General features: G+C 48.8%; 1 protein-coding gene across 2 annotated transcripts in view; it reads left to right on the forward strand.

Moving 5' to 3' along the window:
* Positions 1-269: 269 nt before the first annotated feature.
* IRAK2 (interleukin 1 receptor associated kinase 2) overlaps positions 270-23,490 on the forward strand; it is a 66,106-nt gene continuing 42,885 nt past the window's right edge. For both annotated transcript variants that reach the window (XM_047780718.1, XM_047780729.1), the window contains exons 1-2: positions 270-470; positions 10,550-10,732. In XM_047780718.1, coding sequence (XP_047636674.1) covers positions 377-470; positions 10,550-10,732 — 277 coding nt within the window. In that variant the 5' untranslated portion in view covers positions 270-376. The remainder of the gene's footprint in view (positions 471-10,549; positions 10,733-23,490) is intronic.

The raw sequence follows: 23,490 nt of genomic DNA on the forward strand, positions 1-23,490 counted from the left end.
GACATATAGCAGGTAATTAATAGACTATCCGTTGAATGAATCATATATGGTGGAGCGCCAAAAACCCTAGAAGTGGAGTCAGAAGTTCTCTTGGGACTGTCACTGGATTCCCAGGTGGCCTTAAACGTGTTGCCTCCCAAATATGGGTCGGTTTCCCCTCCCGGCTCGGATCCTCCTAGTTTCACAGCCGCTCAGCCCGCCGGGAGGCTTCATGCCCTCGGTGGCCGCTGGGGGGCGATCGCACACAGGGAAGCCCCGCCCACTTCCCGGGCGGCCGACGCGGGTGCATCTCCCCGCCTGCAGCTAAAGGAGCTGAGTCCAGCCGAGTTCGACTCACTTGTCTGCGAGCCTTCCCGCCGGCCCGCGAAGCCCGGCCATGTCCTGCTACATTTACCAGCTGCCCTCCTGGGTGCTGGACGACCTGTGCCGCAACATGGACACGCTGAGCGAGTGGGACTGGATGCAGTTCGGTGAGTTGTCCCCCTGCGACCCCGCTCAGCCCTCTCCCCACCTCTGTTTATGTGAATCCTGATCCGAGGGGCTTTCGGCGCTGCCGTCCTGGACCCGAGCCTCGCTGTTCCCCGGACAGGCACTGCCCCCTCTCTGGAGCCCAATGTGGTCCTCGGGAAGGTGTTAGGTGATCGTGGACGAGTTCTGCTATTACTCTGTTGCTGAGTAATGTCAGGCTCGACTTGCTTGGTTACAGTAAAGCTTAAACTGATTCCTGTCAGCAATGACTGGTTCTTTCTGTGTGCTCGGCCCCATGTAAGCACCTGACACGGCTTATCTCATTTAATTCCCACAGCGGCCTGGGATTTAGAGGTAGAGTCATTCGTGGAAGCGGATGGGTGGGGTAAGACATTGCTAAGTGGTGGAGTGGGATTTGAACCCCGTATCTGGCCCTGCCAGGACATTGCATGTCCTTGGTGTAATTTGTTTGCGCCTGGTGATAGGCTGAGGTTTTGGCATCCCGGGGAGGCTGCGCAGCAGTGTGGCCCTCATGCGCCCAGAGGTCTGTATCCCAGTCTCCATCTCATCCCAGCTGGTGACTTTGGGCAAGTTGCTTAACCTCTCTGGGCCTCAGCTTCTTAATCTGCAAACTGGAGGTGGTGGTTAGAAAAAACTGTATAAAAAGCACTTGACCCCTTTTGTCAGATTCTTTTAAGTAATAAGGAGGTGTTAATTATAATTCTTCGTTTTATGTTTTAAGTCGGTGTGACTGGTGCCACTTTATTTTTTTTTTTTTATTTTTTATTTTTTTGTCTTTTTGCTATTTTTTGGGCTGCTCCCGCGGCATATGGAGGTTTCCAGGCTAGGGGTCGAATCGGAGCTGTAGCCACTGGCCTACGCCAGAGCCACAGCAACGCGGGATCCGAGCCGCGTCTGCGACCTACACCACAGCTCACGGCAATGCTGGATTGTTAACCCACTGAGCAGGGGCAGGGACCGAACCCTCAACCTCATGGTTCCTAGTTGGATTCGTTAACCACTGCGCCACGACGGGAACTCCAATATTTTTTAAGTAGTATCTATATTTTCTTTATTTTTTCCTTTTTTAAATTTATTTTTTCATTTTTTCACATTTTGCTGAAGTATAGTTAATTTATATTTTTAAAATTGAGATGATATATGCCATTTGTACAAAGAGTATATAATATACACTGGAAAGAGTAATAATAAAATTAATATGTATATGTTATCCATCCAGTTTGAAGAAAATAGTATATACATTTTAACCTAATTGTTCTCAACCAGCGGTGATTTTGCCCTGTTAGGGGATATATGTGGCTATCTGGAGACTTTTTTTTTTTCTTTTTTAGGGCCACACCTGTGGCATATGGCGCTTCCCAGCCTGGGGGTCTAATCCGAGCCACAGCTTCCGGCCTACGCCACAGCCACAGCAACGCCAGATCCAAGCTATGTCTGTGAGTTATACCACACCTCACGGCAACGCTGGATCCTTAACCCACTGAATGAGGCCAGGAATTGAACCCGCAACCTCATGGCTAGTCAGCTTTGTTTCCGCTGCACTTCAATGGGAACTCCTGGAAACATTTTTGGTTGTCACATCTGGAGACCAGGGGTGTTGCTACAATGCACAAAAACCCATCCAGCTCTAAGTGTCCAGCAGTGCTGAGGTTCAGAAACTCTGTTTTTGTTTTTGTTTTTTTAGCCACACTTGTGGCATTTGGAAGTTCCCATGGTCAGGGATTGAACCCATGCCACAGCAGTGACAACGCCAGATCCTTAATCCCCTGAGCCACTGGGGAATTCCAGAAACCCTCTTTTAAACCAGTAACAAAAATAATACAGGTAGTTCCTGTTGTATCTCAGTGGGTTAAAAACCAGACTAGTATCCATGAGGATGCGGGTTTGATCCCTGGTCTTGCTCAGTGAGTTTAGAATCCAGGGTAGGATGCTGATGTGGCTTGGATCTGGCATTGCTGTGGCTGTGGCATAGGCCATCAGCTAGAGCCCCAATTCAACACCTAGCCTGGAAACTTTCATATGCCCCAGGAGCAGCCCTAAAAAAAGCCAAAAAAACATGCTTATTGCAAAATACTGTGGGAAACAAAGACTAATTCAGTCTCCACCACTCAGGGATACTGTTCTTACTATGGATGCCAATAATAATAATAACAGCAAGGGCAGCTTATGTGTATTGGCTTCTTCCCATGTGCCATTGGAGTGCTAGGTGTCTTATGCCTTCTTGTCTTTTCTCCTAACCAATTTCTTTATGTGTGTACATTTTCCAAAAATCGTATCATTTTGTACATTTTGCTAGCCTGATTTTTTCACTTAAGGTATTCACAGTTATTTCTCCTTGCCAAGCAATATAGATGTAGGTTTTTACTTTCAGTGTGTATTTTTAATTAACTTTTTAATGGAAAAAAGAACAAATGTGTTAGGTTAACAGATGTAAATCATGCTCCTGGGGACAGAGGGGAAGACCACTATCTTTCCCCTCCCTGGTCCCTCACCTCACCTTTTGTCCCCGAAGAGGCCCTGCCTTGGGAACACGTCAAGACACTTCTGAGAATGTCACCACATGATTTTCTAGACTGCACTGTGTCCCTTTGCTTGGATGATCTGTGATTTAAACTAATTAGACTGTGTTCTGGGCAGAGCAGCTTTGTGTAAATGACTTCCTCTAGTTTTTTCTGTGTTGGCCTCAATTGTGATGGCCAGAACAACTTCTATTGCTAGGTTATTAATTAAAACATTTTTTTAATGATTTTTTCCCCATTATAGCTGGTTTACAGTGTTCTGTCAATTTTCTACTGTACAGCAAGGTGATCCAGTCACACATACATGTATACATTCTTTTTCTCACATTATCATGCTCCATCATAGGTGATTAGATGTAATTCCCAGTCTAGGTTGTTAATTTAGAAGGCACACCTATGACTTTTTTCTTAAACAGCTTTGCAGCAATATAATTCACCCACCATGCAGTTGATGCATTTAAAGTGTACAATTCAGGAGTTCCGGTCATGGCGCAGTGGTTAACGAATCCGACTAGGAACCATGAGGTTGCGGGTTCAATCCCTGGCCTTGTTCAGTGGGTTAAGGATCTGGCGTTGCCATGAGCTATAGGTCGCAGATGTGGCTTGGATCCTGCAGTTGCTGTGGTTCTGGCGTAGGCCGGCAGCTATAGCTCCCATTAGACCCCTAGCCTGGGAACCTCCATATGCTGTGGGAAGCGGCCCTAGAAAAGACAAAATAAATAAATAAATAAAGTGTACAATTCAGAGTTCCCTGGAGGCTCAGCAGGTTAAGGATCCAATGTCACCACTCCTGTGGCTCTGGTTGCTGCTGTGGTGCGGGTTCAGTCCTTGGCCTGGGAATTTCTGCACACAGCGGCTTGGCCAAAAATAGAATGTACGATTCAGTGGCATCTAGTATATGCAGAGTCGTACATCCAGATGCAAATCAATCTGAGAACATTTTCATGGCCCCCAACAGAAACCCCGTACCCTTCAACCATCACCCCCAACACTCCCACATACATCTCCCATTCCCCCCCCCCCGCCCCCAGCTTTAGGCATTGCCTCTTCTGGATATTTCATGTACAGGGAATAAACCATACAACATGCAGTCCGTTTTTTTTTGTCTTTTTGCCTTTTCTAGGGCCACTCCTGCGGCATATGGAGGTTCCCAGGCTAGGGGTCGAATTGGAGCCATAGCCACCGGCCTATGCCAGAGCCACAGCAATGCGGGATCTGAGCTGCGTCTGCAACCTACACCACAGCTCATGGCAACGCTGGATCCTTAACCCACTGAGCAAGGGCAGGGACCGAACCCGCAACCTCATGGTTCCTAGTCAGATTCATTAACCACTGTGCCACGACGGGAATTCCCAAGATGTAGTCCTTCATAACTGATTTCTTTGATTTAGTGTATTTCCTAGATTCATCCATGTTGTAGCACGTATTTACTCCTGAATAATATTTCGTGGTGTGGATGTACCACACTTTATCCACCCATCAGTTGACAGGCATTTGGGTTCTTTCCACTCTTTGGCTTTTATGAATAATGCTCCTGTGCACACTTGTGTACAGGTCTTCGTGTGGCTGTGTTTTCATTTCCCTTGGGTGGATACCTAGGAGAGGAATTTATGAGTCATAGAGTAACTCTATGTTTACCATTTTGAGGAACTATCAGCTGTTTTTCAAAATGCATGTACCATTTCACATTCCCAACAGCCATGTACGAGGGTCCAATTTCACCCCCCCAGCACTTGTCATTGTCTGTCTTTTTGAGTCGGGCCATCCAAACAGGTGTGAGGTGGTTTCTCCGTGTGGTTTTGATTTGTATTTCTCTAATGACTAATGATGTTGGGTGTCTCTTCACGTATCCGTGACATCCTCTGTGGAGAATACCTCTGACACCTTAGACCCTGGAGATGCCGGAATTGCTCAAGGCCCTCAGGCTTTCCAGTGTGATTTCGGTTGGAATCCAGATTCTTTGCCAGGCCTGCCCGATCTGGCTCAATCTAAGCCCTGCTGGTTCTGGCCTCCTCTCCTCTCCCACACCCTCCTGCCTACCCTGCTCCTGCCACACTGGCCTCCTTGATCCTGATTCAGGACCTTTGTACTTGCTGTTCTCTCTTCCCCCATCCTCCCCATGGCTGGCTTTCTAGTCTCTCTTAGCTTCCTCTTGCTGCTGTAACAAGTTACCACCAATGTAACGGTTTAAAGGCAGCCATTGTTGTGTTACAGTTCTGGAGGCCGGAGTCCTGAAATCAAGGCATCCACTGGCTGCCTTCCTTCTAGAAGCTCTAGGGGAGAATCCATTTCCTTGCCCTTACTGGCTTCTAGAGGCTGCCAGCATCTCCTCCTCCACTTTCAAAGACAGCAGTGTAGCATCTTCAGATGTCTGGTCTCTGACCTCTGCTTCTGTCCGCATCTCTTCTGAATCGGACACTCCTTCCTCCCTCTTATAAGGACCCTTGGCCTCACTCAGATAATCCAGGGTAGTCTCACCTCAAAACCCTTAACTCGGAGTTCCTGTCGTGACTCAGCGGAAATGAATCTGACTAGTAACCATGAGGATGCAGCTTCAATCCCTAGCCTCTCATTGGTTTAAGGATCTAGCATTGCTGTGAGCTGTGGTGTAGGCCGGTGGTTACAGCTCTGATTTGACCCCTAGCCTGGGAACCTCCATATGCCACAGGTGTGGACCTAAAAAGACAAAAAAACAAACAAGCAAGCCAAAAATAACCCTTAACCCAATGCTATCTACAATGTCCCTTTTATCAAGTAAGGTACCACATTCACAGGTTTGGGGTTGAGGACACTGATATCTTTGGGGGGCTATGGTCTTTCACTTCTCTGTGCGTATGTCACCTTGTCTGAGAGGCTTATCCTGCCCCCCTTTACTCTTGATCTCATCACCATGTTTTATCTCCTTCCCTCTTAATATGCTCTGACCCATCAATCCACATCTGTGACCTACACCGCAACTCACGGCATTGCTGGTCCTTAACCCACCGAGCAAGGCCAGGGATTGAACCCATGTCCTCATGGATACTAGTTGGGTTGCACCACAACAGGAGCTCCAACCTTGCTTCTTAATTGTTTATGTCTGTCTCTCCTTGTAAAATGTAAGCACCACGAGGGCGCAGACATCACCCTCCAGTTCACTCCTGTGTTCCCAGTGCCTAGGGCAGCACTTGGCTGGTGAGCAGACACTCAGGACCATTGGAGTGAATGAGGGGCTGAAGGATGTAGGGATGATGAGGACGCAGGATGGCTTGGGGCCTGCGGTTGGCCATCCCTCTGTGCTGGATCAGAGGTCATGGGCCCCCACTTAGCAGCGCCTTGCCAAGCCACAGCTCTTTCTGGTTTCCTGTTCAGCGGAACCAGTGATTGTGGTTGTCGTTCTTGTCCTAAAGAGTCTTTGGACCTCCATGAGTCATTTTAGATGAGATAATACCTCAGGGCTGATTGTGGTGGAGGGGAGTGGAGGTGGAAAAATCCATAAAGTGATTCAATCACACAGCCACAAGTATCCATACTTTTTTTTTTTTCACTTTTTTTTGGCTGCCCCGCAGCAAATAGAGTTCCTGGGCCAGGGATCAGATCTGAGCTGCAGTTGCCACCTAAACCACAGCTGTTGAGCTGCAGTTGAGACCTAAGCCAGATCCTTAACCCACTGTGCCGGGAAAGGGATTGAATTTGCCTCCCAGTGCTCACAAAATGCCGCCAATCCCATTTGGTGGTTAATGTGGCTGCCTCCTATTCATTTGTGGCTGCGTTGTTCTTAGCCCTTGTGGGAAAACAGGATTCTCACAGCTTTCTTACATCAGGTGTATTGCAAGGGGACTAGGGCAGGAGGGTTTCCTTTATCAGACGGCTCCCCATCTTGTTCTCTCATGCATGTGCCAACCTTTGTGCACAGCTCTGCTTTGTCCCTGCCTCGCTGTGTGACTTCAGGCAAGTGACTGCCTCTCTCTGAGCCTTTGGTTTCCTCATGTGTAAAATGGGGATGAGTTGCTGAGAGGCTTAGGTGACAAGACGCTCTGCCCTTCCCTCAACCAGGAAAGAGTCTGGTTAGTCCAGAAAAGGGGCCTTTCACCCGAGGGCAGATCATTTCAAGAGGCCGTGCTGTCTCCGCTCCAGGGGGCTTTAAAGATGGGCACGGTTTTTGGCTGTGTCCTTCAGGATTCAGGAACTCAGAACTCAAGTGATGGTCACCAGGTCGTGTTAACCATTGGGGATAAAGTAGGTTTTCACAGAGTGGAGATGGCTTAACAATTACAGCGGCCGTTTATATCACATACAGAGTAATCTATGCATATAACTAATCTGACCCTTACCACAGCCTCTGAGGCAGGTGCTATTGTTTTCCTCATTTGCAAATAAGGAAACTGAGGTCCAGGGAGAGGTGAGGGGCCTTCCACAAGCACATAGCAAGGACGTAGCAGAGAGAAGATTTGAACCCAGGCTTCAGAAACCAAAGTCTGGGCCCTGAACCACCCTTGTACCATCCTGCTGACACAAGCATGTGTTTTTCTATCTATAGGAAAGTGTGGAAGTTCCCACTGTAGCTCAGTGGGTTAAGAACCCAATTAGTATCCATAAGGATGTGGGTTGATCCCTGGCCTCACTCAGTGGATTAAAGGATCTGGCATTGCTGTGAGCTGTGGTGTAGGTGGCTGACGTGGCTCAGATCTGGTGTTGCTGTGGCTGTGGTGTAGGCTGGCAGCTGCAGCTCTGATTTGACCCCTAGCCTGGGAACCTCCATATGCCACAGGTGTGGCCAGAAAGAGAAGGAAGGAAGGAAGAGAAAATCTTAGATTAGAAGCAAAAGGATAACTGGTGCTTTTCTGGATGTCTTCCAAGTGAGATGATCATGGGGACTTTCATTTTCTCCCATTTTCCAAATGTTCCATCATGACCAGGTATTTCTGTGTGTGTTGGGCAAAGAGCCATGGATTCAGCAGGGCCCTTGGCGGTGGCTTATCCCCCCCAAGATCCCCCTTCTCGTCTTGACCCTGTTTTAAGGGTCTCGTTAAATGCTGATAGGTCAACACCTTCAGAGATGTCACTTTCAGGGAGCTAAAACATTCACACTGCAAGTCACCTCCGAGTGTCCTTCCTGTTCCTGTGGCCTGTGAGGAAAGTGCAGCCCTCAGAAGTGAGGGGCGGGCTGGAGGTGGCCCTGGGCCGCTCTTCTTCCCATGACATCACGCCACTGCTTCTGGAGTGGGAGGTGTGTGGGCGAACAGAGTTTTGCGTGCAGGGAGGGGTGGGAGGGAGGTGTTCCTTCCTCTTCCCTCCACTGTTTTCTCGCTGCCAGTGGAAGCAGCCCCTGGCCCTGCTGACATCACTTCCCACTGACCAGGAATCAGGCCTGGGCTTTCCAGTGACTAAAGCTGCAACTCAAGAACTTTCCATCCCTAACAGGACACTTCTCCCAGAGGCTTTCTCTCTGCAGGGGGTGGTCACAACCGTCCGTATTCCTCCAGAGGGACAGGGGTTGTGTAACACAATCGTGTTACTCCCTTGCTCTGAGGTCTTCCATGGTGCCCTGGTGTCCTTGGCCCTTAGGATCAGGTTTGAACTCTGTAGCCCGGCATTCGGGCCCCTTCGTTATGTGGTCCTGGGCTTCATCTCTTCCCCACTCTGTTCACTTGTGTTTGTGTTTTTCAAACAGAATAGCTCCGTGGGCTGTATTGCTAGAGCTTGTCACAGGCCTGGAGCTCAGTGATATTTTGTTGAATGAATGTGTGACTTGGTGTTCACCTAGATATCTGCTCTGTGGTTTCTGAAATCTGGAACTGAAGTGTGATTATTTTAGTCCTAGTTGTTTTTTTTAAATTGCATCTCTTACTTCAGGAAACCCAGCAGAATACCATGTGACCATTCAGAATGCCATTTGTAAAGAGCTTGTACCAGCCTAGAAAATGCTTATGGTAAAATATTATAATTATAATAAGAGCTAGATGCACAATCCTACTTGCAGTCGGGCAACAACTGTACCTAGAACCACAGCTCTATGTGTTGGGGGGAGCGTTTTGGAAAGGGAAAGTACACTAGTGGGATGTTGGGTAGTTTATTAGCTTTTTTCCCCTTTGTTTTCCCAAGTTTTCTTTAGTGAACAACCATTAATTTTATCATGAAAAGTGATAAGAAGAGGGGCATTAGAAGTTCCTGTCATGCCTCAGTGGTAATGAACCCAACTAGTATCCCTGGCCTCGATCAGTGGCGTTGCCTTGAGCTGTGGTGTAGGTTGCAGACACAGCTTGGATCTGGCATTGCTGTGGCTGTAGCTGTGGCTGGCAGAAACAGCTCTGATTAGACCCCTAGCCTGGGAACCTCCATATGCCGCCCGTGTAGACCTAAAAAGACAAAAGAAAGAGAAGAAAAGAAGTGCATTAGTTTTAGTATTGCCAGTGGTAGCCCTCTGTACAGTGCTTTGGAACTGGCAAAGTGCTTTTATTTTATTTAATTTATTTTAGTTTTAGTTTTTGGCTGCACCCTTGCTATGTGGAAGTTCCCTGGGCCAGGGATTGAACCTGTGCCACAGCAGTGACAATGCTGGATCCTTAACCCACTGACCCACCAGGGAACTCCAGCGAAGTGCTTTTATTTATTTATGTATTTATTTATCTTTTTAGGCCCGCACTCATGGCATATGGAAGTTTCCAGGCTAGGGGTCGAATCAGAGCTACAGCTGCCAGCCTATGCCATGGCCACAGCCACACAGGATCTGAACCATGTCTGCGACCTACACCACAGCTCACAGCAACGCCTGATCCTTAACCCACTGAGTGAGGCCAGGCATCAAACCTGCATCCTCATGGATACTAGTCAGATTTGTTTCCACCGCACCACAGCAGGCATTCCCAGCAAAGTGCTTTTAGATCTGTGGCTCTCTCTTGCTCCTTATAACAGTTCTGTGAGGACTGTGGGCCATGGATTCCTTCCTGTCTTCCTTGAGTTCTCCCTGCCAGGGCTGGAACTTAGGGTGAGGGCAATATTTAAGGAGGCCGCTCCTCTCTGGCTGCTGTGGGTGCAGGATCCGCCCTGAGAGGGAGCACCTCCTTGCCTCAGCTCCGTCCTGGCCCTGCCCCCACTCTGTGCCAGGCACTCTTCTTTGTTCTGGAATCTCACAGTGAACAGAACAGATAAAACTTTCTGCCTACATGGGGTTCTGTGCTGGAAGGGAAGGCAGGCAAAGTTCTTTTACCCCTGTTACAACTGAGGAAACCGAGGCTCCCATTCCACTGAGGAAGTGACTTGCCCAAAGCAAATAACTCGCTAAAACACAAAGTCCTGACCCTCTTGTTCAGGTCTTTCTCCTAAGTCTTGTCTGGCAACCAAGTTGATATTTATGTTCAAATATGAGCGTTCTGGACCTCCCAGGTATTGAATGGAATCAGCATTATGACCTGGGCTGCCTGTGGACCACACCTCACAGTGGAATTTCAGGTTGGTGGGGGCAGGCAGCTCTGTGATGGACAAAGCTAGGTTAGGATAGTGACCTCTGGTGGAGGGGCTGCCCTTCCGACCCTAAGCAGACACTCTCACTTGCCTTCCAGCTTCCTATGTGATCACAGACCTGACCCAGCTACGGAAGATCAAGTCAATGGAGCGGGCGCAGGGCGTGAGCATCACTCGGGAGCTGCTGTGGTGGTGGGGCATGCGGCAGGCCACCGTCCAGCAACTGCTGGACCTCCTGTGCCACCTGGAGCTCTACCGTGCTGCCCAGATCATCCTGAACTGTGAGTGACCAAGGTCCCTTTTGTGGTCGGCCCCCAGTGTGTTTCAGCATGAGCTGCCTTCTCTGGCCTTAAAAGCTCTTTTATCTTAAAAAAAAATTGAGTGGAGGAGTTCCCATCTTGGCTCAGCAGTAATGAAGCTGACTAGTGTCCATGAGGACACGGGTTTGATCCCTGGCCTTACTCAGTGAGTTGAGGATCTGGCATTGCTGTGAGCTGCAATGTAGGTTGCAGACATGGCTCAGATTCCACATTGCTGTGGCTTTGGTATAGGCCGCTAGCTGCAGCTCCCGATTTGATCCCTATGTGGGAAATTCCATGTGCTTCAGGTGCAGCCCTAAAAAGACCGAAAAAAAATTTTTTGAATGAAAAAGTGTATATCCAAATAAGAAATAAGTAACAGTGGCTACCCCTGGGGAGAGGAATTGGGCGGCCAAGAAACAAGGTGGTAGCGAGAGACTTTACTCTTAAGTCATTTTGCGTGTTTAAAATTTTGGTTCTGGGAGTTCCCGTTGTGGCTCAGTGAAGACAAATCTGACTAGTATCCATGAGGATGGGGGTTTGATCCCTGGCCTTGCTCAGTGGGTTGGCGACCCGGGGTTGCTGTGAGCTGAGGTGTGGGTCACAGACGTGGCTTGGATCCCACATTGCTGTGGCTGTGATGCAGGCTGGCAGCTGCAGCTCCAATTCGACCCCTACCCTGGGAACTTCCATATGCTGCGGGTGTGGCCCTAAAAAGTGAAAAAAAAATTGGTTCTGTTCCAAAAATTAAAAAAATTAAAATGTTGAAGTAGTTATAACATAAAAATTCAAGAAAATCTACTGTGAAAATTATTCATGTCCTCATCCTGTTTCCCAGTTTTGCATCCCAAGAGGTAACCACTGTTAACAATTTCTTGTCTATCTTCCTAGAAATTTTCTAGCCACAGGCCAGTGAGTGTTGGTGTCTATAATGCTTTTTAATACAGACAGTAGCTACTACACTAGGCTGTTTGGCTACACTCTTTATTTTCACCTAGTGGTCTGTTTTGCAGATTGTTTCATATTAGGACATTCTTTCAACAACTGCATGGTGCTCCTCTGACAAATATACCATGATTTATTTATTTCAGCCCCATTGGTAGATGTTTAGATTCTTTCTAGCAGTTGCGTTCTGTGTGCAGTGTTGTGATGTGTACCCATTTGCCCACATGGGAATCCAGCTGCGGGATGATTTTCCCAGTATTGGAATGACTGAGTTGAAGGTTCGCGTATTTTAAGTTTTGATTGCTGTCCATATCTGAATTACCAAATTGTCCTCCTACAAGAGTATATGACCATGGTGGGAACATATTTAGCAGGTAATAAATAATATCTCCCTACCTTGAAGGTTGGCTTTGAAATTGGAGTAAATTATGTCAAGTGCCTAGTGTTCAGCCAGTGCTCAGCAGAGGCCAGAGGATGAGGGGTCTGATTATCTCCACCTACCATCTGCATGTCCCTAAAGAGACCCCCGTTAAGTGTGGGGCAGTAAGCCTGGCTTCTCACAGGTCCTTCCTGAGCCCCTGGCCAGTGCCTGGTGCTGTCCAAGGTGCTGGAATACAGGTGGGCAAAGCAATGGGTCCTCTGCCCTCATAAGAGCAGAGTCAGGAGGAGACAGTAGACAGGAAAACAAGTAAAAATAAAGCGATGGAGGGGCCAGGTAGGGGAGCCTCCTAGGATACAGTGGTCAGGGAAGGCCAGTCCGAGGAGATGGTTAGAGGAGTGGAAAGAAGACAGCCAGGTGAAGAGTTGGAGTAAGAGAGCCCAGGGGAGAGGGAACAGCTTGTGCAAAGGCCCTGGGGTGTTGAAGGAACTAGCATAAATCTGGTGTGGTAGGTAGGGAGCAGGGCATTCAGAGGCCCAGAGGCCTATGGGAGACCGTATGGGCCCTGGAGTTGTTCCTGAGCTGGGAATGACCTGGCTGAACCAATAGACCCCAGTTAAGCACTTTCCTGACTGTACCTTAGGCCTTCTGGAATCAGGGAAGGCTTCCAGGAGGAGGGATGGGGGCTTAGAGACCACCACCCTCAGAGATAAATCAGGGGACATCAGGTTGGCCTTGCAGGTGGGGACCTGTTCAGCCTGCATGGCACACTGGTTGGTCTGACTAAGGTCTGTCCTGCGTAGCTGCATGCAGACCCTGGCTTGTCTTCCTTCTCAGAGCCTGGCACATGGTAGACTGTGAGACTTGATTATAGGGGGATGTGCCTTCAAAAATATTACATTTTTTTGGAGTTCTCACTGTGGCTTAGCGGGAATGAATCTGACTAGTATCCATGAGGATGGAGGTTTGGTCCCTGGCCTCAGTCAGTGGGTTAAGGATCCGGTGTTGCCATGAGCTGTGGTGTAGGTCACAGATGTGGCTCGAATCTGGTGTTGCTGTGGCTATGGCTGTGGTGTAGGCCAGTGACTACAGCTCCAATTCAACCCATAGTCTGGGCACCTACGTATGCTGCAGGTGCAGCCCTAAAAAGACAAAAAAAAAAATTACTTTTTTTTTTTTTTTTATGGTTACACCGACAGCATGTGGAAGTTTCCAGTCTAGGGATTGAAATTTGTGCCCACCTAAGGAGGAGAGAGAGGGAGAGGGAGGGAGGGAGGGAGGGAGCATGAGACAGGGAGAGAGTGAGGCAGGCGTGGAGAGAGGGAGCTACAGAAGGAGAGTGGGAAGCCCACTGGGTCAGGTGTGGTCAGAGTGGAGGGGCCAGACCTCCCGCCCAAGCCACTTTGGGGAGGGTCATGCTGGTTTTGCCCTTGGGGATTGAGACACAGGCCTCTCGATGCACACGCTAGCTTGCCATTGATGTCAGAACCTGGCTGTTGACTAATCTTGAACATATTCTTAACGATTTGGAGTCAGCACACAGCACAGTGCCACATTCAAAGAAACACACTCATCTCAGGGTGACACTCAACATGAAGCTGATGCTGTGCTGGGCACGTTTGAGCTGCGAGCCTGACTTCTCCCTGCAGTCCCTGGAGGTGTGTGCTCTAAAAAGCTCCTTCTTCCAGGGACACTGAGGTCAGGAAGTCCTCAGAGCCTCCCCCGCAGGGCACAGGTCTGATGTGGAGACGGAGGTCACACTCGGGTGGATCAGAGCTCTCATTCTTAGCTTTTCTCATGGGAACTTCACTGAACGCAGTGTTGGGGCTTCCAAGAAACAGTGATATTTGTCCGTCAGCCTCTCTTCTTAGAACTTTACCCAGTTTCCTGCTTTCCCAGTCCACCGCCTCTAACCTCTCAGGGCCTCAGGAGTCAGCCTCTGTTCCCCAAACCTCTTTTCTCCACCGCTTAGTCTTGCTAATTAAGATTGCTCGAGGAAGAGACATTAAAGCCTGTCTCCACAAGCACATCTTCTGCTTTGGGAGTTTGGCTGTGTGTTCACTATTGCTTTCGATCCTCAGGCAAGACACTTCCTCTTTCTGTAAATTAGAGGTTTTTGGGTTTTGCTGTTTTGCTTGTTTATTATTATTATTTTTTCATTAGGAAAAAAAAAGTGCCATAAATCTTGGTCACTTTTTGGAAGTGACTGTAGAAGGCATGTGTGAAGTATTTAGGTTTCTGTTACTCCAACTGGTCAGTTTTCCCTTCCCTAATTGTAACTTTAATTAAACCTAATTTGCATGTACTTGCTGAGGATTTTTTTTTTTTGGATGTCTGATGGCCTATGGAGTTCCCAGGCCAGGGATCAGATCTGAGCTGCAGTTGCAACCTACGCCACAGGCCACAGTTGTGGTAAAGGTAACTCTGGATCCTTTAAAACACTGTGCCCAACTGGGGGTCAAACCTGGATCCTAGTGTTCCAGAGATGCCACCGATCCCATTGTGCCCCAGCAGGAACTCCCTGAAGATTTTTTTTTTGTCTTTTTGTCTTTTCTAGGGCTGTACCCATGGCATATGGAGGTTCCTAGGCTAGGGGACAAATCGGAGCTGTAGCCCATGGCCTACGCCACAGCCACAGCAATGCGGGATCCGAGTCGTGTCTGCAACCTACACCACAGCTCACAGCAAGGCCGGATTCTTAATCCACTGAGCAAGGCCAGGGATCGAACTCACAACCTCATGGTTCCTAGTCGGATTTGTTAACCACTGAGCCACGACGGGAACTCCTGAAGATTTTTAATGAACTTGCTCAGGTGCCCCCAGCAGTTTGAGAACCTGAGTTTAGACCACCCCTTCTTAAAGAGCTTTAAGAATAGATTTAAATAAAACAGTGCTTGAAAACCACAGACACCAAAAAGTCCTAGATAAAAAGTGATGTCCTCAGAGACTTATGGCTCCAGGAAATATATTTGCATTTAGCAGAGGCCTTCTGAAGGTTGTGTCTGAACTGAAAGGTGGTATGTAGGGTCCACTGGTGGCCACATGTGTGTCCAGTCTCTTGAAATCATGTCCTGTGGGGGCTGCTAACTCTTGTGTAAAGAGTTGGGTCTGTGGGCCTCTGTTCCTTGATATTTCCTCAGCCTTAATTGCTGAGACCATTGTTACTCAGTGGTCAAACATTAAATGTTATAAGAATTAGAATAAATTAGTACAGAGGGCTTACCCTTCTTTCCTCTGGCAGATCTGCTTGCCAGGGTCAACCTTTTTACTCTTTCAGCTATGCTGTATTAGCATCCACGGTTCAGTGCTGTCACTAAGGGCAGACTACGGTGACTTCAGTAAGACAGATGTTAATATCTCTCTCCTGTGACAGTCCAAGCTGCCTGCAGCTGACAGAGCAGCTCCCCAGTGCCAAGGACCAGGTTCTTTCTTTTTCATTGCCCTGCTCTCTGGGACACCTGGTTGCCACCTCACACCTGAGATGGCTGCTCTGTGCCTCCACAGATACCTGCCAGCTGACAAGAAGGGTAGGGTCCCTTGGAGTTCCTGCTGTGGTGCAATGGATCAGCAGCATCTCCATAGCACTAGGATTCAGGTTTGATCCCTGGCCTGGCACACTGGTTTAAAGGATCAGGTGTTGCTGCAGCTGTGGCGTAGGTTGCAACTGCGGCTCAGATCTAATTCCAAATTCTGCAGGGACAGCCAAAAAAAAAAAAAAAAGGCAGGGTCCTTTGGAAGTTGCAACCTAACTTCCCTTCACAAATCATTGGCCAGGACTGGTCACTTGATCACACCTAGTTGCAAGGGAGGCTGGGAAATGTAGTCTCTAGCTGGGGGCTGTGTGCACAACTAAACCTATGTTACTCTAGAAGAGAGGATACATGGGGGAGGGACTGCAGTCTTCCTACTGTTCTCCTCTCTAGGTTACCCTTCTTCCTACACACAAAACATGCTCAGCCTTTCCCCAGTGGAGTTAGGCTGGAGGCCCAAGCAGTTACTTCCTTCAGCTCAGGGCCCAGGATCTTGGGTGTCAGCCCCTGGTGATCTGGTACCTTACCATCAAAGACAAGTTATCCGCTCCCTTCCCCCAACACACCCAAAACTCAATGGTCAGCGCAAACATGGAGGGACAATCAGAACTCCCATTTGAAATGAGAAACATGTTGCAGTACTTGTCTGTAGTAGTAGGCAAATCTGGCTGAGCAGCTGTGGTAGAGGTTCCTTTGCTTGGTCTATCTGGCAGTCCCTTGTTCTCAGCTGACAGTGATGCTCAGAGTGTATTCCTCAGATTCTAAGTATCAGCATCCCTTGGGGACTTGTTATAAATGCAGGCTCTTGGGCCTTACCTCAGCCGCTGATTCAGAAACTCCATAGGTGTGGACTCGAGTCCCCCTGTAGGAGACTTGGTTGCAGATAAAGGTTTAGGAACCTCTGCTCTTGCACCTGGTTCTCTGATCTTTGGCTCTGTCTTGGAGGTGGGGTAGGCTTTGGGAGAGGTTCCCTGTTCTCTTCCCATTAGAAGTGGGAACTGGGGAGGCTGCCCTGATGGGGGGTGTTACATGGCTTTCATAGCTGGCCTTCCTGTGAATGGATTTGGGGGAACAGGTTTGGGGGCCTGAGAGGAACTATGAGGTCAGATAATGGCCAGCTTCTGTCACACCAGGCCTATGGTTTCTTTGGAAGTACAGTTGTCTCAAAATTTTAGAAGCTTCTGGTCTCTCGGCTTCTGATCAGTGTTTTTTTTTTTTGTTTTGTTTTGTTTTGTTTTTGCTTTTTAGGGCCTCATGTGCAGCTTACGGAGGTTCCCAGGCTAGGTGTCAAATCGGAGCTATAGCTGCTGGCCACAGCCACAGCAACACTGGATCCTTAACCCACTGAGCGAGGCCAGGGATCGAACTTGCAACCTTCTTAGTTGGTTTTGTTTCTGCTGTGCCAGGATGGGAACTTCCCATTTTTGTAACTTTTAATGACTGTCATTACCTGTCTAGTTCTTTCTCCGTCCATTCTAGGCAGTGCCTCTTGATGCTTCACTTTGTAAGGTGAAGACGTTACCTTGCCCTTTCTTACCCTCCCTCTCCCCCTGCTCCTCCCAGCTTCTGGCAAAGACTGGTCATTAAGTAGTCTTCCACGGATGTTGTCACATCTCCAGTCTCTTCTGAGCCCATGGGGAAGAGCTGCATCTTAGATGAAGCCCCAGCCTCTGGGTCAGGGCAGGAAGAGCAACACTGCCTTTGCGTCCTTATTGAAAAATGTCTTTTGTGATGGCGAAAGTACTGTGTGCATGGGATGCCCGCAGGGTTAGTCATAGTGTAGAGTAGCGTTTCCCAAACCACAAGCTCCTGATGTGTATATGGCAAGTTACCCCCTACCAACAAAGGGGTCATGGGAGTTCCCATCGTGGCGCAGTGGTTAATGAATCCGACTAGGAACAATGAGGTTGCAGGTTCAATCCCTGGCCTTGATCAATGGGTTATGGATCCAGCGTTGCCGTGAGCTGTGGGTCGCAGATGCAGCTCAGATCTGGCATTGCTGTGGCTGTGGTGTAGGCCGGTGGCTACAGCTCTGATTAGACCCCAAGCCTGGGAACCTCCATATGCCACGGGAGTGGCCCTAGAAAAGGCAAAAAGACAAAAAAAAAAGCAAAAACAACCAAAACAGAGGGATCATGAACAACCAGCTTGGGAAATCTGTTTTATCAGTGCCCCCTACCTTTGGAGATTTCCAGTGCACACCAGCCTATTAAGGCTCTGATAAGTTCTGTAGCAACCTATTTAGGCTAGTGTTTTCCATTTATATTTGGCCCCTTTTCACCTGATACTCATAATAGTCCCTTGGAACAAGTACAGTGTGAGAATCACTGCTCTGGTAAATGGTGGCTGTGGTCAAATTGCTGGGCACCCCAGGGGAGCCTCATGTTGGAGGGTCAGGCCAGCATTCAGAAGAGTCTGACAGAGTTCCTGTTGTGGCTCAGTGGGTTAAGAATCCGACATAATATCTGTGAGGATGCAGGTTCAACCCCTGGCTTTGCGCAGTGAGTTAAGGATCTGGTGTTGCTGCAAGCTGTGGCATAGGTCACAGATGCAGCTCAGATCTGGTGTTGCTTTGGCTGTGGTGTAGGCTGGAAGCTGTAGCTCTGATTCGACTCCTAGCCTGGGAACTTCCACATGCTGCAGGTGGTAGCTGTAAAAAAAGAAAAAAGAAAAAAGAAAAAGAAAAAAAAAAAGAAGCCTGGCCCTGGGGGCTGGGGCCAGCCATCACCCAGCAGCTTCAAACATGAGAGTCCTACTCCTGAGGGGGCCTTTTCCCAACCACCAGGCTTAGGAAGAGGACTGTGAGCTGGGCCCCAGAGTCTAGTGCTGGTCTCAGGGACCAAATCAATGCAGAGGCCTAGGTATCAGAGCTGTGGCTTCTGCCAAAGGCAGGTTGGCTGCTGTCACTGCTGAGCTCCAGCATTGATTAAATGACACTCAGGCAGGCTGGGGAGCTGATCCTGTCACTGGTGGGGATCTGATGGCTGTAACTCTGAGGATGGAGGTTGGAAGCCAAGAGCACCTGACCCGTGAGGTGAAACTCTCCCTTGCTCCTCTCCATGGGGAGTCAGAGATGTAGAATCTGGATGAGTCAATAGTGAACTAACACATATTATCAAATGCCCAGTGTGTGTTGAGTGCTGGGGACACAGCAGTGGAAATACAGACAAGGTCTCCAACCTTGAGGAGCTTGCAGATTTGCTGTTAAGGATGATGACATAGGGAGTTCCCATCCTGGCTGAGGGGTTAACGAACCCGGCTACCATCCATGAGGTTGCGGGTTCGATCCCTGGCCTCGCTCAGTGGGTTAAGGATCTGGTGTTGCCGTCAGCTGTGGTGTGGGTCGAAGATGCATCTCGGATCTGGCGTTGCTGTGGCTGTGACTCTGGCCAGTAGCTGCAGCTCCAATTCAACCCCTAGCCTGGGAACCTCCATATGCCATGAGTGTGACCCTAAGAAGACAAAAGACCAAAAAAAGGGGGGGGGGATGATGACATAGAGACCTGTGCCCAACTGCAGAGGGAGTGCTGGAAGGAGAAGCGTAGGTAGGGCTGGTTATTAGGTAGAAGAGTGGGAAAGGGGATGGTTTGATCTCATCTGGGGACGTTTTCCTGAGGAACTGAAACTTGAGCCTCCATCCAAAGGCTGGCTGGGCCAACTCAGGTGGGTGACCATGCAGGCATTTCCAGGCAGAGGGTACAGCGTGTGCAAAGCCCTGGTGGTAGGAAGAGCGATGCTTGAGGACCCATAGGGAGCATGGAGGCCTCAGATAGAGGACAAGGTGGGTATAGTGGGCTGGGGAGAGGTGGGACCAGTTTCCTCCTTCCCAACCCCGCTCCCAGGCTAGGGGTCAAATTGGAACTGGGCTACACCACAGCCATGGCAATGCCAGACCCGAGCCGCATCTGTGACTCACACCACGACTCATGGCAATGCTGGATTCTTAACCAACTGAGCGAGGCCAGGATTGAACGCAAGTTCTAATGGGTCCTAGTCAGGTTCATTACCGCTGAGCCCCTGCGGGAACTCCAGGTCTGCTTTCATCAGGAATGAGGGAGAGATTCTAGAGGGTTCTGCCAAGGAGAACCCCCATTGTTCTGGCTAAGTGGGGAATGGGGGTTTGTGAGTTTCCGGTGTCAGCTGCCTAGGACAGCAGGAAGCTTCTGGAACCTGAAGGGACTCAAAGGGAGGTGACCAAGGTTTCATTTTCCTCTCACTATTACCATCTTCCCGAGAGTTTTCTTTCAAGTTTCCCAGTTTTCACACTGTCTCTTCTGGATTGTGCAACCTTTGCAGTTTCTAACTCTTGGTTTGGCATCTCAGCCAGTCATTTTCTTCCTGGAATCAGACTTTTACTGAGTGGGGAATTTTTGTCTCCTGCCTAAAGTGAAATGAAAGTGAATAAACGCTTTCTCTCCCAAAGAGGTGCCATTTTATTTTATTCATTTTATTTTATTTTTCGTCTTTTTAGGGCCACACCAGTGGCATATGGAGGTTCCCAGGCTAGGAGTCAAACTGGAGCTGTAGCCGCCGGCCTACACCACAGCCACAGCAACACCAGATCCAAGGCACCTCTGCGACCTACATCACAGCTCACGGCAACACCGGATCCTTAACCCACTGAGCAAGGCCAGGAATCGAATCTGTGACTGATGGATCACTGAGCAAGTCAGTCATCCATCCTGACTTGTGGATGCTAGTCAGATTTCTTTCCACTGAGCAATGATGGGAACTTCAAGGTGCCATTTTATAGATGAGGAAACTGAGGTGTGGGGATTAAGCAATGCCCCCAAAGCCACATGGCCAGTAAGCAATGGGCCGGGAAGGGAGGCCAGTCTGCTTGACCTAATTACTCTACTCGTGTGTGTGTGTGTGTGTGTGTGTGTGTGTGTGTGTGTGTGTGTGGTGGGGCGGAGGGGGGGGTGTCCACTTGGCAGATGGAGTCTCACTTTACCCCCAGAAAAAAAGGTGTAGAATAGGTGTAGATATTGCCCTTTCTGCTTTTCTTGGAAACAGGGAAGCTTCAGAATGTAAGCCATGTAAGGCTCTTCTACGTCCTTGCTGTGTGGTTCATGGTGGTCTCCTGACTCACATTCCACTGCAGAAAATCGAGGCTTTAATCACTGTAGGTTTCTTGGGAGTTAACGTGAGGCTAGACAGGGGTGTGTGTGCAGGGCCTCTAAACCAGCCCCCAGTTTTTAAGGGGTGGAGAAGGAGCTGGAGGCAGAGGAGCTGTGGTTTATCGAACTCTTGCTCTGTGCTACACTGTTGTAAGCAGCTCCCCTGGGCTACATGCTTTGTTTTTGTTTGTTTGTTTTGGTTTGGTTTTTTTGGGCCACACCACTAAATATGGAAGTGCCCTGGGCCAGGGGTTGAATCTGAGCTGCAGCGACACCGGATCCTTAACCTGCTGCACCACTGTGGGAACTCCTGGGCTTTGGACACATATTAAGGTTATTCATTAATCAGGATACATTAGATTACGTTGCAGTCACAGATAAACCCTGAAATCTCAGTTGTTCAACACAGCCATGATTGATTTCTCAAAAGCCAGTGCTGTCCCCTGCATTTTGCTCTTTTTTTTTTTTTTTTTAAGGGCCACACCCGCGGGCATATGGAGGTTCCCAGGTTAGGGGTCTAATCGGAGCTACAGCTGCCAGCCTACACCACAGCTACGCAACACCAGATCCTTAACCCACTGAGCGAGGCCAGGGATCAAACCTCCAACCTCATGGTTCCTAGTTGGTTTCATTTCCACTGCACCATGAAGGGAACGCTGCCCTTTGTGTTTTGCACTCGGCTGGGTCATCTAGAACACACAGCTTCCAGGGTCACTGTTGCAGGGGAAGAGAGGGATGGAGGAGGCTTGGTTGCTCTTAATTGTTTTGTCCGTGAAGTGACGGTAGCTTTCCCATCACTGGCCAGGGAGTTCCTGTCGTGGCTCAGCAGTAACAAACCCAACTAGTATCCATGAGGATGTGGGTTCGATTCCTGGCCTCGCTCAGTGGGTTAAGGATCTGGTGTTGCCATGAGCTGTGGTTTAGGTCGAAGACTTGGCTCCAATCCTGCGTTGCTGTGGCTGTGGTGTAGGCTGGCAGCTGTACCTCTGATTGGATTCCTAGCCTGGGAACTTCTATATGCCGTAAGCACGGCCCTAAAAAGCCAAAAAAAAAAAAAAAAAATCCATTGGCCAGAACGAGTCACATGGTCCCAACTAATTGCAAGGGAGGCTTGGGTCTGAGAGGGAGCATATGACTATTTGGTTAGTACTGTGTCAACCATAGGTAACCTTAGTTCAGAGGGGTTTATGGTAAAGTCCTACCTAATCATGGCCTTCGGGGTCTCACATGATCTTAACCCTTGCCCAGCTCTTTCACTTCATCTCTGCTATTTCCTCTCCCCACCTCTTCTTTCAACTCAGCCACTAGGGTTGTCCTTTATTTGATGAGATGCACCAAGCTGTTTTCTGCCTCCGCACCTTTGCATAGACTATTCCTTCTCCCTAGGATGCTGGTCTCTCCTCAAATCCCTTGAATTTTTCCCTTAGCTCATCCTTCTCATTTTTGGGGTCTTTGCTTAAATGGCACCTGTCCACAGAAGCCTGCCTTGAGCACCCCATGGAAGTAAGTGTCAGGTAGCCCTACTTCTCTCCAGTTTGTTTTCTTCACAGAACTCCTCCTAGTTTATAATGAGATATCTTTTAACTCTCTTATTTTTATTTTTTATTTTATTTTATTTTTTTGTCTTTTTGCTATTTCTTGGGCCGCTCCCTCGGCATATGGAGGTTCCCAGGCTAGGGGTTGAATCGGAGCTCTAGTCTCCGGCCTACGCCAGAGCCACAGCAACGTGGGATCCGAGCCTCGTCTGCAACCTACACCACAGCTCATGGCAACGCCGGATCGTTAACCCACTGAGCAAGCACAGAGACCGAACCCGCAACCTCATGGCTCCTAGTCGGATTCGTTAACCACTGCGCCACGACGGGAACTCCTCTTTTAACTCTCTTAAAGTCAGGAGGATGTGAGTTTTGACAACGGTTGGCATCCCCAGTCCCTAACCCAATGAGTAAATGAATGGGGATGGATGAGTCATTTCAGTAGCTGGTGAGCAGGTGCAATGGAGGAGCAGAGATAAGGTGATTAGGAAGACAGGGCACGTCCCCAGACTTGCCTATCTTTGTGTCTGGCTTGAGTTGGGAGTTTTGAGTGGTGTGTGTGTGTACTTGGGACGCCCAGGAGGATTGAACTCAGGGACTGGGAGGGAAAGGAAAAGGAAAAGAGAGGGCCTGGAAAGCTCTGTTAATCCTTGATTTGACCAGCCAGCACCTGAGTTCTTTGGTTAGGGCAGAATTACTTTCATTTGCTCTAGGAAGAGTCTATTTCAGCCACATGAGTCAGAATGAATGGAAAGAATAGAAACAAAGATGTAAATATTACGTGGCTGTTTAACTTGAGGGCTGTGAAGGGTGGGGGGGGGATTCCAGAGTGTGCTCACCAAGGAAAGACCTTGCCAGCAGCTAGAGTTCCCTCTGATCCGGCGCTTGGCTCCTAGATGTGCCACTGTTTAAATGTTCCCAGGTGGCCTCTGCCAAGGGCCCAGCATGCGTAAGCCTTTCACCCAAAGGAAGTGGGGTGTGAATAAGCAAAATAGAAATAAGAGGGTGAAGAGTTCCCTGGTAGCTCAGCAGGTTAAGGATCCAGCATTGTTACTGCTGTGGTATAGGTTCTATCCCTGGCCCAGGAACTTTTGCATGCTGTGGGCATGGCTAGGAAAAAAAAAAAGAAAAGAAAGAAGAGAACAATTTCAGGTTTCACTTGACTGCAGTGTAAAACAGAAATAGCAACTGGGCCTTCTCTCCAGAGCTGTCACCTGAATTCAATGGGCCG

This window comes from Phacochoerus africanus, chromosome 1, assembly GCF_016906955.1.
Source record: "Phacochoerus africanus isolate WHEZ1 chromosome 1, ROS_Pafr_v1, whole genome shotgun sequence".
Lineage (NCBI taxonomy): Eukaryota > Metazoa > Chordata > Mammalia > Artiodactyla > Suidae > Phacochoerus > Phacochoerus africanus.